Raw genomic sequence first — 12,001 nt, forward strand, 5'->3', positions numbered from 1 at the left:
GATAGCAAGTGTTTGGGGCTTTGTATGCCGTGTGATCTGTCGCAAGTTCTTAGTCTTATGGTGGGAGTGAGAGAGCGGCCATGCAGCGTGTAAGCTAGAGCGTGACTCTCCTCCAGTAAAACTGTCTTTCCGTTTCATGTAATTTTCACATGTCATGATATAGCACTCCTAAACTTCTTTCCCAAACAATTAGAAATGTAAACAATGTGAAATTGTCCTTAGATTGTGGGCCTGTTGGGAACAGGTCGTAGGCCAGGTTTGGCCCACAGACCGGTGTGCAAACCCTTGTTCTGTTGGATTCCTCAGAAGGCCCTGAGTTCTTGCTTGTTGTTACATTTTTCTCTGCCCTTTATACTTGGCGGTCAGTTGTGTTGGATTTAAAATCCTTGGCTCATCCTTTCTTTTCTTGAATGTCTTATTCAGTGGAGTACATTATTATATTTTGGCATGATTTATTGCTGTCAAATCTGGTGATAATTTAAACTTCTCTTTTGAACAGGTTACTTTTTTTCCTTTTTAAGTGGTCTTGCTGGAATGTATCATGGTACAATTTGCTCTGGGTCGAATTTTTCAAGTAGGCTGTGATGTTTAATAGTTAACTTTCAATTTTAAGAAAATTTGCTTGAGTTTTGGGTTTTAGAATTTTTTCTTAGTTTCTTTTTTCCCCCAAAGACTCCTCTTATTCATATGTTGGATGGTCTCTGTTTATTTTTGGTATTTGTCCTTTTATCTTGAATCTTAAATTTTTTTTTTTTTTAAAGTTTCTTCCTTTGACTTCCTATCTCTTGTGAGGCATTATTTGTTTTCTTTATTCACTCTAATTTTCCTCTAGTTTAGTCTTGATTTCCAAAATTATTTTCTTTTGCCTTTCTAATTCTGTCTTTAGGTCTGTCACCTCATTTCTGAGCATTTCTGATTCTAATTTATGTTATTTCATGTTTTCTTATTTTAAAATGTCTTTCGGTTTGTTTTGAAATGATAGGTGACACTGATCTGCTGTGTTACCATGTCTTTCTCATGCTTTTTCCCTCCATGGATGTTATTCTAGTTCTTGTTTTTTTCTTATGAAAACTATATATGGGATTTTACCTAGACACTTTTATTTTGCTTAGTTTTATGCGTGAAATTAGTTTTCCCATATATTGCTTTTAAGAGAGCTATATGGTTTTTAAAATGGTGATACATGCTTAAGAAGTTCAAATATTTGACAGGGATAGCAGGAAAAGATTTATTCTGAGGTCATGAAAAGATGAATTAATCTTGTAATTTCTTTTATTCTTTTTGATGCTCATATTGTTATCAACACATTCAGTGGGTAGCCGTTTTTATATAATATGTGCTTTTGAGATAACTATGTTAATTTTTTGAAAGCTTTCTCACTGACTCAGTTTTTTTAATCTCATGTGCTAACTTCTCTGCCCAGTCAGAGAAGGCCCAGAAACTGGCCTTTTCTACGAGAAATTCGTTTTTCTTTTATTAGGAATAAAAATTAAAATCCAGAATCTAGGTACTTTAGGCAATTTGGCAGTTTTTTCATAGCTATGTCTCCTGTCTGTCTGACCCTGTTTTTACAGTTTATCCAAGTAGTAATTCTTTATGAGTCTAAACTGTATACATGAAAAAAAGAATCTGAATTCATAGTATTGCAATTTACTGTCATGGAATTTCTAAGAATGAATTATATATCATACATTCTAATTTTTACAGATGATTATTTCTGTCCTGCATTCGTAACATAAAGCCTATTGTAAATTAAATCTGTTTCCTTAACATATTGCTCAGACTCAACCCTTTTCCCCATTTTTTATCAAAATACAACCAGAACCATGAAATCACAGAATTTAGAAGATGAAAACAATGTTTTGTTTTTTTGCCATTAGGAACAGTGGTTTCAGCTTTTTGTAATTTTTTAACGTATTACTATAATGATGTGATGATGATGAAAAAAAATTCCTCTTTTTCATGACCATTATACATTTACCTGTATTTAGGTATTATATTTGTCATTCATGGTAAATTTAAATGGTCCTTGAAAAGCCTAGTTTGAGAAGTAAATTTTATTGCTTTGTCACGTCAAACAGGTTTGCTGGTGATTAAGGAAAACGAATAAGAAAAGATACAGGGTTAACAGTGGAGTATTGAAAGCTTATTAGTGCATAAATTTTGGCCTTAAGTTCTAAATCACACAAAGGACTCTGGTCAAAAACTTAGGACTTCTGAAACATGCTTTGTCACTTTGCCATTACCATACATCTTAGCCTTGCTTTTTTGGTCAAAGAATGATGGGGGTCAGGAGCTATGATACTGCTGTCTCAATTTGCCATAATTACATTTAAAGGCTAACCCAGGGAGTACTATCAAAACATAAGAAGATAAAAAGGAAGTTAGTCCCTTGAAACATCTGTTTGAGTAGTTACTCAGCGTGCCACTGGCTTTTTTTCTTTGTGTTGAACGGCAGTAAGAATAGTCACTAAAATGCTTGATGTGCATGTTCTTTCTTGGTAATTTTGCATTTTGGGGTGAGTAATTTTCCTCAAATTAGAATGCACGAAAAAACCTTAGTTAATCAGTGGTTCCTGGCCGTTGTTAATCAGAAGTTTTACTGTATAATCGTAATGTATTTTGGATGTTCTCATTTTATGTCATTTCTTCAGCTCTTTGTGTGGGTATTCTGATTACTTGATTACATCTGCCTGGCACAGTGGTATTTAAAACAATTTATAATAAAAATTCCTCCATCTTGGCAAGTAAAATGAGAATATGGAAAGACAATTGACAGTTGAAACACGATCGTTTCCTCTTGAGTTAGCGTTTATTGGGTGAGGTAAAGAGAAGTGAGCATGACTGCTGCTCTAGTGCAAAGCGACTAGTTGATCCTTCCAGAGACACAGAGTATGTGGGGTGCAGTCCTTCCATCACTTCCCCTCGAGCAGAGCGGTTCAGTTTTCTATCTGCTGTCCGTTTTGGGGGTTTCACATATGATTTTCTTGCATAAGAAAATGAGTTTCTGTTAAAACTGCATAAAAGCATTCGATGGAGATGTACTTCATGAGCACCAGTTATGGCTGAGGAGATTTCCCATCTGGCATTCAGCTGTAGTGACACCGGGCTTCTCTTGTGGTTCAGATGGTAAAGAATCTGCCTGCAATGCAGGAGACTCGGGTACGATCCCTGGTTCGGGAAGATCCCCTGGAGAAGGAAATGGCAACCCACTCCAGCATTCTTGCCTGGAAAATCCCAGGGACAGAAGAGCCTGGCGGGCTACAGTCTACGGGATCGCAAAGAGTCAGACACGACTGAGTGACTGACAGTTTCGTGGTGACACTAGTGACTGCGGGTGTTTGCATTCCTGTAGTGCGTATGGGGTCCTGTGAACCTAGCTGTCTTCCTATTCTAGTGTTCTCTTTATCAGGACTTCTGGGTAAGAGGCAAGAACTAAGAGTTGTGGCACTCAGCTTCCTGTTTAACATTATTTTATTCAGTCCTTCCATCAAACTGGCAAGGTGGTTATTATCCTGTTATCCCCCTTGTCACACAAAAGAGGCTTTAAACTCAGAATCCTAAAAATTCCTCTTTCTTCTGTTTTGCTTTTGGGTCAGAGTGAGTGCCTGTGTTTTGCTTTTGGGTCAGAGTGAGTGCCTGAGTTTAAAGGCGTTGGCTTTTCTGTACATTTTATCTGAGTGACTTTATCTACAATCTTTAATTTCCTCCTGTTAGATGCCTTTAAACATCCAAATCTTAGCCTAGACATATAACCTTATACATCTTATAAGGCCTTATAACCTCCAGATGTCTCTGTTTATCTCCTGAACATAGGCACTTGACTATCCCACACTTGACTGGCTCAGCCTTTGTAGAGTTGAAATTGTCATATCATCTCCCAAATATTTATCTCCTCATATATTCCCTTTGTTGATTCCCTGTTATCTTTGCATCTCCTGCTTTTAATGTTCAGTTGCTCAGTCATGTCCAACTCTCTGCGACCCCATGAACTGCAGCACACCAGGCTTCCCTGTCCTTTGCTGTTATCTCCTAAAGTTTACTCAAACTCATGTCCATTGAGTCAGTGATGCCATCCAACCATCTCATCCTCTGTCATCCCCTTTTCCTCTTGCCCTCAGTCTTTCCCAGCATCAGGGTCTTTTACAATGAGTCAGTTCTTTGCATCAGGTGGCCAAAGTGTTGGAGCTTCAGCTTCAGCATCAGTCCTTCCAATGAATATTCAGGGTTGATTTCCTTTAGAATTAACTGGTTTGATCTCCTTGCTGCCCAAGGGACTCTCCAGAGTCTTCTCTACCACCACAATTGCAAAGCATCAGTTTTTTGGCGCTCAGCTTTCTTTATGGTCCAGCTCTCACATCCACATAGGACTGTTGGGAAAACCATTGCTTTGACTACACAGATCTTTGTTGGCAAAGTGATGTCTCTGCTTTTTAATATGGTGTCTAGGTTTGTCATAGCTCTTCTTGCAAGAAGCAGACGTCTTTGGGGTGAATCCTCTTTGCCATGATGGCAGAGAGCAACCAAGCAACACACTGCAGCAGCTACTCTGGATGATAGTCCCATCAGGAAAATGAAGCCAAGAGCCTTTTCAGGCTGCAGTGCCAGTAGATAGAATATGAGATGTTAATTATATGATTTATTCTTTATACTGACCGTGGCCAGAGATGGTGAGAGAATCAACAGTTAGGCACCTTATTCCAGTGATGCCCTGCTTGCAATCTGATTTTTGCTTTTTCGTATCTAACCTCAATTCTCTACCCAGTGACCACATCCTTTACCTCAGCAAACCCCTTCTTTATTTCTCTAGACTGTGCTCTACAGTGGCACTAACTCCATCATGCTCTGTTCTGTTCCTTATTAGTGTCCATGAGCTTTTTGTTTACTTTAATAACATCAACACAGAGAGATGGGCCTATTGCTGGGGAACTAAATGTGATTTTAGTAGCTTTTATTGAAACCGTTAACTCTACCTGGTAAATTGCTACTGTATTCTTTATTCAGTTCTTGTAGTCACAAGGATATTAAAATTCCATACTTTAATTTGTCTCTTTCTCTGAGGTACTGGTGATCTGTTTCATGTCCCCTTGAATTAATTGATATCCTGTGATTTTTGTCTATGTTATCCCCTCCACTTAGCTCAAAGTCTGACAGCGAGTTGGTGTTCATTGAAAATGCACTGTGCTGTGGGTCATTGAGAATACAGAGATTTGTAAGACATTTGAGAGGTGAATTTACTGTTTAGGTGGCAGAGTACTAGATCCAGCTCCAACACCATAGAATTTGCTTTTCCAAAGAATACTGTTAATATCACATAGGAGTTCTTTTAATTATTTTTCTCTGACCTGACTTTGTTTCAGGTATCTTTGCACACTTACACTATATGAAATACTGTATCATATATTGTAACGTGTTGGCTCAAATGCTTGCTTTTAAGTTGTCTATGGCCTGTGAGTAACTAGTAAGTATACATACAGGTTTTCATTATGAAACTGTGACTCCATATCAAGCACTGTGATGTTTTTGTTACAGATTTCTACTTGCTTTTCTCCACAGGCAGCAGAAGATGTCATTTTCATTGGACCTGATACACATGCTATTCAAGCCATGGGTGACAAGATTGAAAGCAAATTATTAGCTAAGAAAGCAAAGGTTAACACAATCCCTGGCTTTGATGGAGTGGTCAAGGTGAGAAACTATTTTACTCTAATCTTTCCAGTACATGTCCTGAGACCAAACATTTTGTCCAAAGTGTAAGATAAAATGCAGTTTTTGCTTTTTAAAATATTCATGTTGGATTAAAAAAAAATCCATGTTGTTTACACTTGGATTATTTTGAGTGGCACAAGTTAAAAAGAGGAAGAAGCCACTTAAGCATTGTATTTAATGAGTATTTGACTTTCATAGGAGAAAATTTGGTGATATAGAAATGTGCCGTTAGCTATATGGATTTTGTTAATTGGTGGTTTTTCTTTAATGTTTGAAACATGATGTTGCTGTGTCTTTCCGTTGAGCTCCTGTCCATATGCATAAAACATAAGTCATACACGTGTTTCTGGTGGAGAGTGGTATAGCTGTGTGTCACTGTAGATCCCAAGGACATCTCCTCAACAGCTTCTGCAGCAGCTTCTTCTAAGGAAGAACGGCAGAAGTCAGAGTGTATGTCTTCCCTCCCTCTCTACACTTCTCCCCACCATCAAGGAAAAATTAATTCATTTTTTTTCTCATGAGAAAGGAGTCTCTCTGTAGACTTTCACCTTGAGATTTGAATTAGTCTGGAAGACCTTTTCATCTCAGTGTTTCTTATTACCCTTTCTGAACTAGGCGATTCTTCATCATTGTGCTGGGTTATCTCACGCATAACAGGATTGTTGGCAAGCTGGGCCCCTGATTAGGAAGTATCCTCAACTTCTTGTCCATATTTACCTGTATTTACCTTAATACGTAATCATCCATTTTTTTTCTTCTTTCGTCTTACAATGAATAGGATATTTCCCATCCTCCATAAAGCCAGATGTCCCAGATGTCAGCTGTATCGCCCTCACGGGCGGCAGTCTTCACTGACGGTGTTTTCTCTCTTCCATGTCTTAAAACTCTCCTTGTCTTTTAGCACCCTTCCATTATCACTGCTGTTAAACGAGCTCAGTCAGTCAGAAAGGTACTGACCCCTGAGCTTAGTGAGTAGCGCGTGGTGATAAAAGAGGCCGGTGGTCCCTCACACCACGGTGCTTCCAGTCTGTGGGGAGAGAAATTGTCTTCCTCCTCTTCTGAGAGCACGGGAACCTCTTGTCGCACCAGGGCTGCCACCTTAGTTCTCCGTCCTTTCACAGCCTTAGAAGAATTGTCCTCACTTGGTGTCGTTTTCACACTTTACCCCTTAGCTGTGGTCTGCATCTTTTACAATATAAAACTGTCCTCAGTGACTGGTCTATAAAAAGTGTAAGTAGGACACGGATTTCCCCAGTTATTTTTCTGGACACTTACACAACAACTTACACAATTTAATTTCAGAGATTAAAGATCAGGAGAACTTTATGTGCTAACATGTCATATCATACATATGTTACACTGTGTTTAGTTCAGTTCAGTTGCTCAGTCGTATCCGACTCTTTGTGACCCCATGGACTCCAGCACGCCAGGCCTGCCTGTCCATCACCAACTCCTGCAGTCTACTCAAACTCATGTCCATTGAGCCAGTGATGCCATCCAACCATCTCATCCTCTGTCGTCCCCGCCTCCTCCCGCCCTCAATCTTTCCGAGCATCAGGGTCTTTTAAATGAGTCAGTTCTTTGCATCAGGTGGCCAAAGTAATGGAGTTTCAGCTACAGCATCAGTCCTTCCAATGAGTATTCAGGACTGAACTCCTTTAGGATGGACTGGTTGGATCTCCTTGCAGTCCAAGGGACTCTCAAGAGTCTTCTCCACCACTACAGTTCAAAAGCGTCAATTCTTTGGTGCTCAGCTTTCTTTATAGTCCAACTGTCACATCCATACATGACTATTGGAAAAACCATAGCTTTGACTAGATGGACTTTTTTTTTTTTTTTTCCCAAAACAAGTGAAGGATTTATATGAAATTCAAACTTCAGTAATGCTCACCATTTAGTATAATCTGATGCAATTTTCATACCACAAAGACAGTATGGGTAATAAAGCCAAAAATATCTACCCCTGGCCTATGACATACAACAATGCCCTTCTAAACTGTATTTTTATAGTATAATAAACTTCTAAACTATAATTTTATAGTTTTACCTATTCTTCCCCCCTTTTCTTCCATATTGGGCATGAAAGTTAAGTAGCTCAGTCATGCCCGACTCTTTGCGACCCGTGGATTATAGCCTACCAGGCTCCTCCCTCCACGGGATTCTCCAGGCAAGAATACTGGAGTGGGTTGCCATTTCCTTCTCCATAGATGGACTTTTTAATAAGCTGTCTAGGTTGGTCATAACTTTTCTTCCAAGGAGCACGTGTCTTTTAATTTCATGGCTGCAGTCACCATTTACAGTGATTTTGGGGCCCCAAAAAAGATATCACCTTAGAACTGCATATCTAGTTGCTACTTAGACAAGTTGACCTGATGACATTGAGACACCATAAAAGTAACAAGTTGGAAGCCCACCTCATCCTCTTCTCTCTAGCCAGGGACTGCCATTTGATGGCTCCATGAACACCTGTTTTTGTAAATAAAATTTTATTGGAACACAGCCATGCTTTTTCCTTTACAAGTGTCTGTGACTGCTGTGCCATGATGATGGCCTAGTTGAATAACTGTGTCAGAGATGCACAAAGCCTGGAATTTTTACTAGCTGGCCTATTCAGAAAAAAGTTTGCTGACTCTTACTATAAGCTTCTCATTTTTCATTCTTTCCTGCCTGAGAAAATGCCAGCATTTCACCAGCTAGAAACTCAGGAGTTCTTGATAAATATTGCTGAAGAGAATTACTTAAATATCTTTCTGATCTGTTACCTTTTTTTTTTTTTTTTGGTCCTCACGCTAACTCCAGGTTCCAACTAACATCATATAGACTGGATTACTTCACCAACCTTCTAAGTCCTCTCCTTGTAGCCAGTCTTGGTCCCGTTCACTTACTTTTTGACACTAAAACTTGAGTGATGTTTCACATATCCTGATTTGATCATATGCTTGTGCTTAGAAACTCTTCAATGATGACTGATTTAAATCCTTTGAATAGTTCTCCTGTGTTTGTCTCTTCAAACTGAAACTGTGTCAGCTTGCTCTTTGTATCGGATGAGCCAGTCTCCTGTGATATCGTTCAGATTTTTGAAACTTTTGTGCCTAGTTCTGACATGGGTGTATTGATTCTGCTTCAGTCTTTGCTCTTGATTGTCTTCTCCACATAGTTTCGGTCTTGGCTTAAACATAACATTTCTCACAGAGGCATTGCTTGACTGTATGTATTACGTTAGGTCCTCTACTATATATTTTCCCTGAATTACCCTAGTGGAGGTGATGGAATTCCAGTTGAGCTATCTCATATCCTAAAAGATGATGCTGTTCAAGTACTGGACTCTATCTGCCAGCAAATTTGGAAAACTCAGCAGTGGCCACAAAACTGGAAAAAGTTAGTTTTCATTCCAACCCCAAAGAAAGGCAATGCCAAAGAATGTTCAAACTGCCGTACAATTGCAATCATTTCCAATGCTAGCAAGATTATGGTCAGAATTCTTCAAGCTAGACTTTAGCAGTATGTGAACCAAGAACTTCCAGATGTACAAGCTGGATTTCAAAATGGCAGAGGAACCAGAGATCAAATTGCCAGTACCTGCTGGATCATAGAAAAACCATGGGAATTCCAGGAAACCCTTTACTTCTGCTTCGTTGACTGTGCTAAAGCCTTTGACTGTGTGGATCACAGCAAACTATGGAAAATTCTTCAAGAGATGGGAATAACCGGTCACCTGACTTGTCTCCTGAGAAACTGTATGCAGGACAGGAAGCAACAGTTAGAACCAAACATGGAACAATGGACTGGTTCAAAATTGGGAAAGGAGTACGTCAAGGCTGTATGTTGTCTCTCTGCTTATTTAACTTATATGCAGAGTACATCATGCGAAATGCTGGACTGGATAAAGCACAGGATGGAATCAAGATTGCTGGGATAAATATCAGTAACCTCAGATATGCAGATGACACCACCCTTACGGCAGAAAGTGAAGAGGAACTAAAGAACCTCTTGATGAAGGTGAAAGAGGAGAGTGAAAAAGCTGGCCTAAAATGTAGTATTCAAAAGACTGAAATCATGGCATCTAGTCCCATCACCTCATGGCACATAGATGGGGAAAAAGTAGAAACAGTGCCAAATTTTATTTTCTTGGGCTCCAAAATCACTGTGCACAGCACAAAATGAAAAGATGTTTGCTCCTTGGAAGAAAAGCTATGACCAACCTAGACAGCATATTAAAAAGCATAGACATGACTTTGCTGACAAAGGTCTGTCTAGTCAAAGCTATGGTTTTTCCAGTGGTCACGTATGGATGTGAGAGTTGGACCATAAAGAAGGCTGAGTGCCAAAGGATTGATGCTTTCTAACAATGGTGCTAGAGAAGACCCTTAAGAGTCTCTTGGACAGCATGGAGATGAAACCAGTCCATCCTAAAGGACATCAGTCCTGAATATTCATTGGAAGGACTGATGCTGGAGCTGAAACACCAATACTTCGGCTGTCTGATGCTAAGAGCTAACTCAGTGGAAAAGAGCGAAGGTAGGAGGAGAAGGGGGCAACAGAGAATCAGCTGGTTGAATGGCATCAGTGACTCAATGGACATGAGTTTGAGTGAACTCCAGGAGATAGTGGATAGGGCAGCCTGGGGTGAAAGACAGCTTCAGACAGTGGTGTTGCTAAGAGTTGGACACAGCTTAGTGACTGAACAACAACAATCCTATACTTCATTTATCGTGTTTAAAACTGTTTACTCATCTATTCAGTAGATATTTAACATAGTACATGCTGTTTTGTGTAACATTGTTTGAAGTGCCTGGATATAGTAGGGATCAAACTAGACCAAAACCACCAAACTATTCCTGCCCTCATATAACATATGCTATAGAAGGAGAAAAACAGTACACAAAAAATAAGAAACACAGGGCAGGGAATGGGGAAAGGGCATGCTCTAGGGTAGAGTTGACTCACAATTTTAACGAGGTTTTGCATGTCAGGTAAGGCCGTCACAGGGCGTGTCATGTGATAATCAGGGAGAAAAGCAAGGTTTACTGAGTAGAAACTGTTCACAAGTGCCAAAGTAATGAGGTTAAAGAGTACTTGATGTTGAACAAGCAGTATGGAATTACATGACTGGAGCGATCAAGGGAGAGAGAAGAGGTAACAGGGGTAAGATGTGTAGCAACAGCCTCGTTTTATAGCCCCTTTTGCCCATTGTAGAGGTGGGTTGAGTATCTACTTCCGGACAGTAAGCTGCTTGCTAACAAGGGTTGTGCTGTTTTTTACTGCATCGCTTGCACATGGTGCCTGGCACAGAGTGAGTGCTGACTAAGTATTTGTTGGATGAATAGTGTTCTAGGAGATACATTTTATACACATACCGTTGTATATAAATTATCTGCCATTTAGTGCCTGTTTATTAGACACACTGAAAGAGGAGAACACCTAACTAGTAAAACCAAGAGAAACAGTAAAACAGACATTAGAATTGACCCGCATGTGCTGTCTCTCTAGATACTAAAATTGGCTGAAAAGACTATAAAATAAGTATGACTACTGTGTTAAAGAAATTTGGGGGAAATGTGGAGAAAATAGCTAAACATATAAAGAATTTCACCAGAGAATTTGAACCTACTAGGAAATTAAATAAATCTTCTATAAATGTAAATACTATATATGAAAATAAGAACTTTAGATATGCTTAATAGTAAGTGAAGCAGAATACAGGATTCATGTTGTAGCATGCATGAGTATTTCATCCCTGATTTTATGGATGAGTAATATTCCCTTGCATGACAATGCCACTGGGGTTTTTTTGTGGGGTTTTTTTTGGCTTGTTTTTGTTGCTGTAAGAAATGTATTGGGTTATTGTTTCTGTAGGAAATGTGTTTGTAATTGGTTAGTGGACATTTGAATTATTTTTAGTTTTTGGTGATCGTGGATATTGTTGCTGTGAACATTTGTGTGCAGGTATATTGTTGAACATCTGTTTGAAGTTCTTCTGGATATATACTCAGGAGTAGAATTGCTGAGTCATAATGAACCTTCCAGGCATTTGCGCCTTTGTGTAATCCCCTCTTCTTCAGTTTGCCTCACCTCCTTCACTCAGAGACTATGGCAAAGGGTGATGGCGTGTCACTCCCGTAATTAATTACATTATATGGCAAAGGTGATGAAATATAATTGTGTAATTGTGTTTTATCCAAAAGACTCCTTTCTGGGAGACGAGAGAACAGATTCTAGGTGTTGGCTTGATGATGAAGGCAGCCATATTGAGGAAACCCACATGGCAGTGAATGGCAGACACCTTTTGAGG

General features: G+C 39.3%; 1 protein-coding gene across 5 annotated transcripts in view; it reads left to right on the forward strand.

Moving 5' to 3' along the window:
• PCCA (propionyl-CoA carboxylase subunit alpha) overlaps nt 1-12,001 on the forward strand; it is a 420,685-nt gene that overhangs the window by 152,221 nt on the left and 256,463 nt on the right. For all 5 annotated transcript variants that reach the window (XM_059892112.1, NM_001083509.1, XM_024999954.2 and 2 more), the window contains one exon: nt 5,557-5,688. In XM_059892112.1, coding sequence (XP_059748095.1) covers nt 5,557-5,688 — 132 coding nt within the window. The remainder of the gene's footprint in view (nt 1-5,556; nt 5,689-12,001) is intronic.

The sequence above is a fragment of the Bos taurus genome, chromosome 12, assembly GCF_002263795.3.
Source record: "Bos taurus isolate L1 Dominette 01449 registration number 42190680 breed Hereford chromosome 12, ARS-UCD2.0, whole genome shotgun sequence".
NCBI lineage: Eukaryota > Metazoa > Chordata > Mammalia > Artiodactyla > Bovidae > Bos > Bos taurus.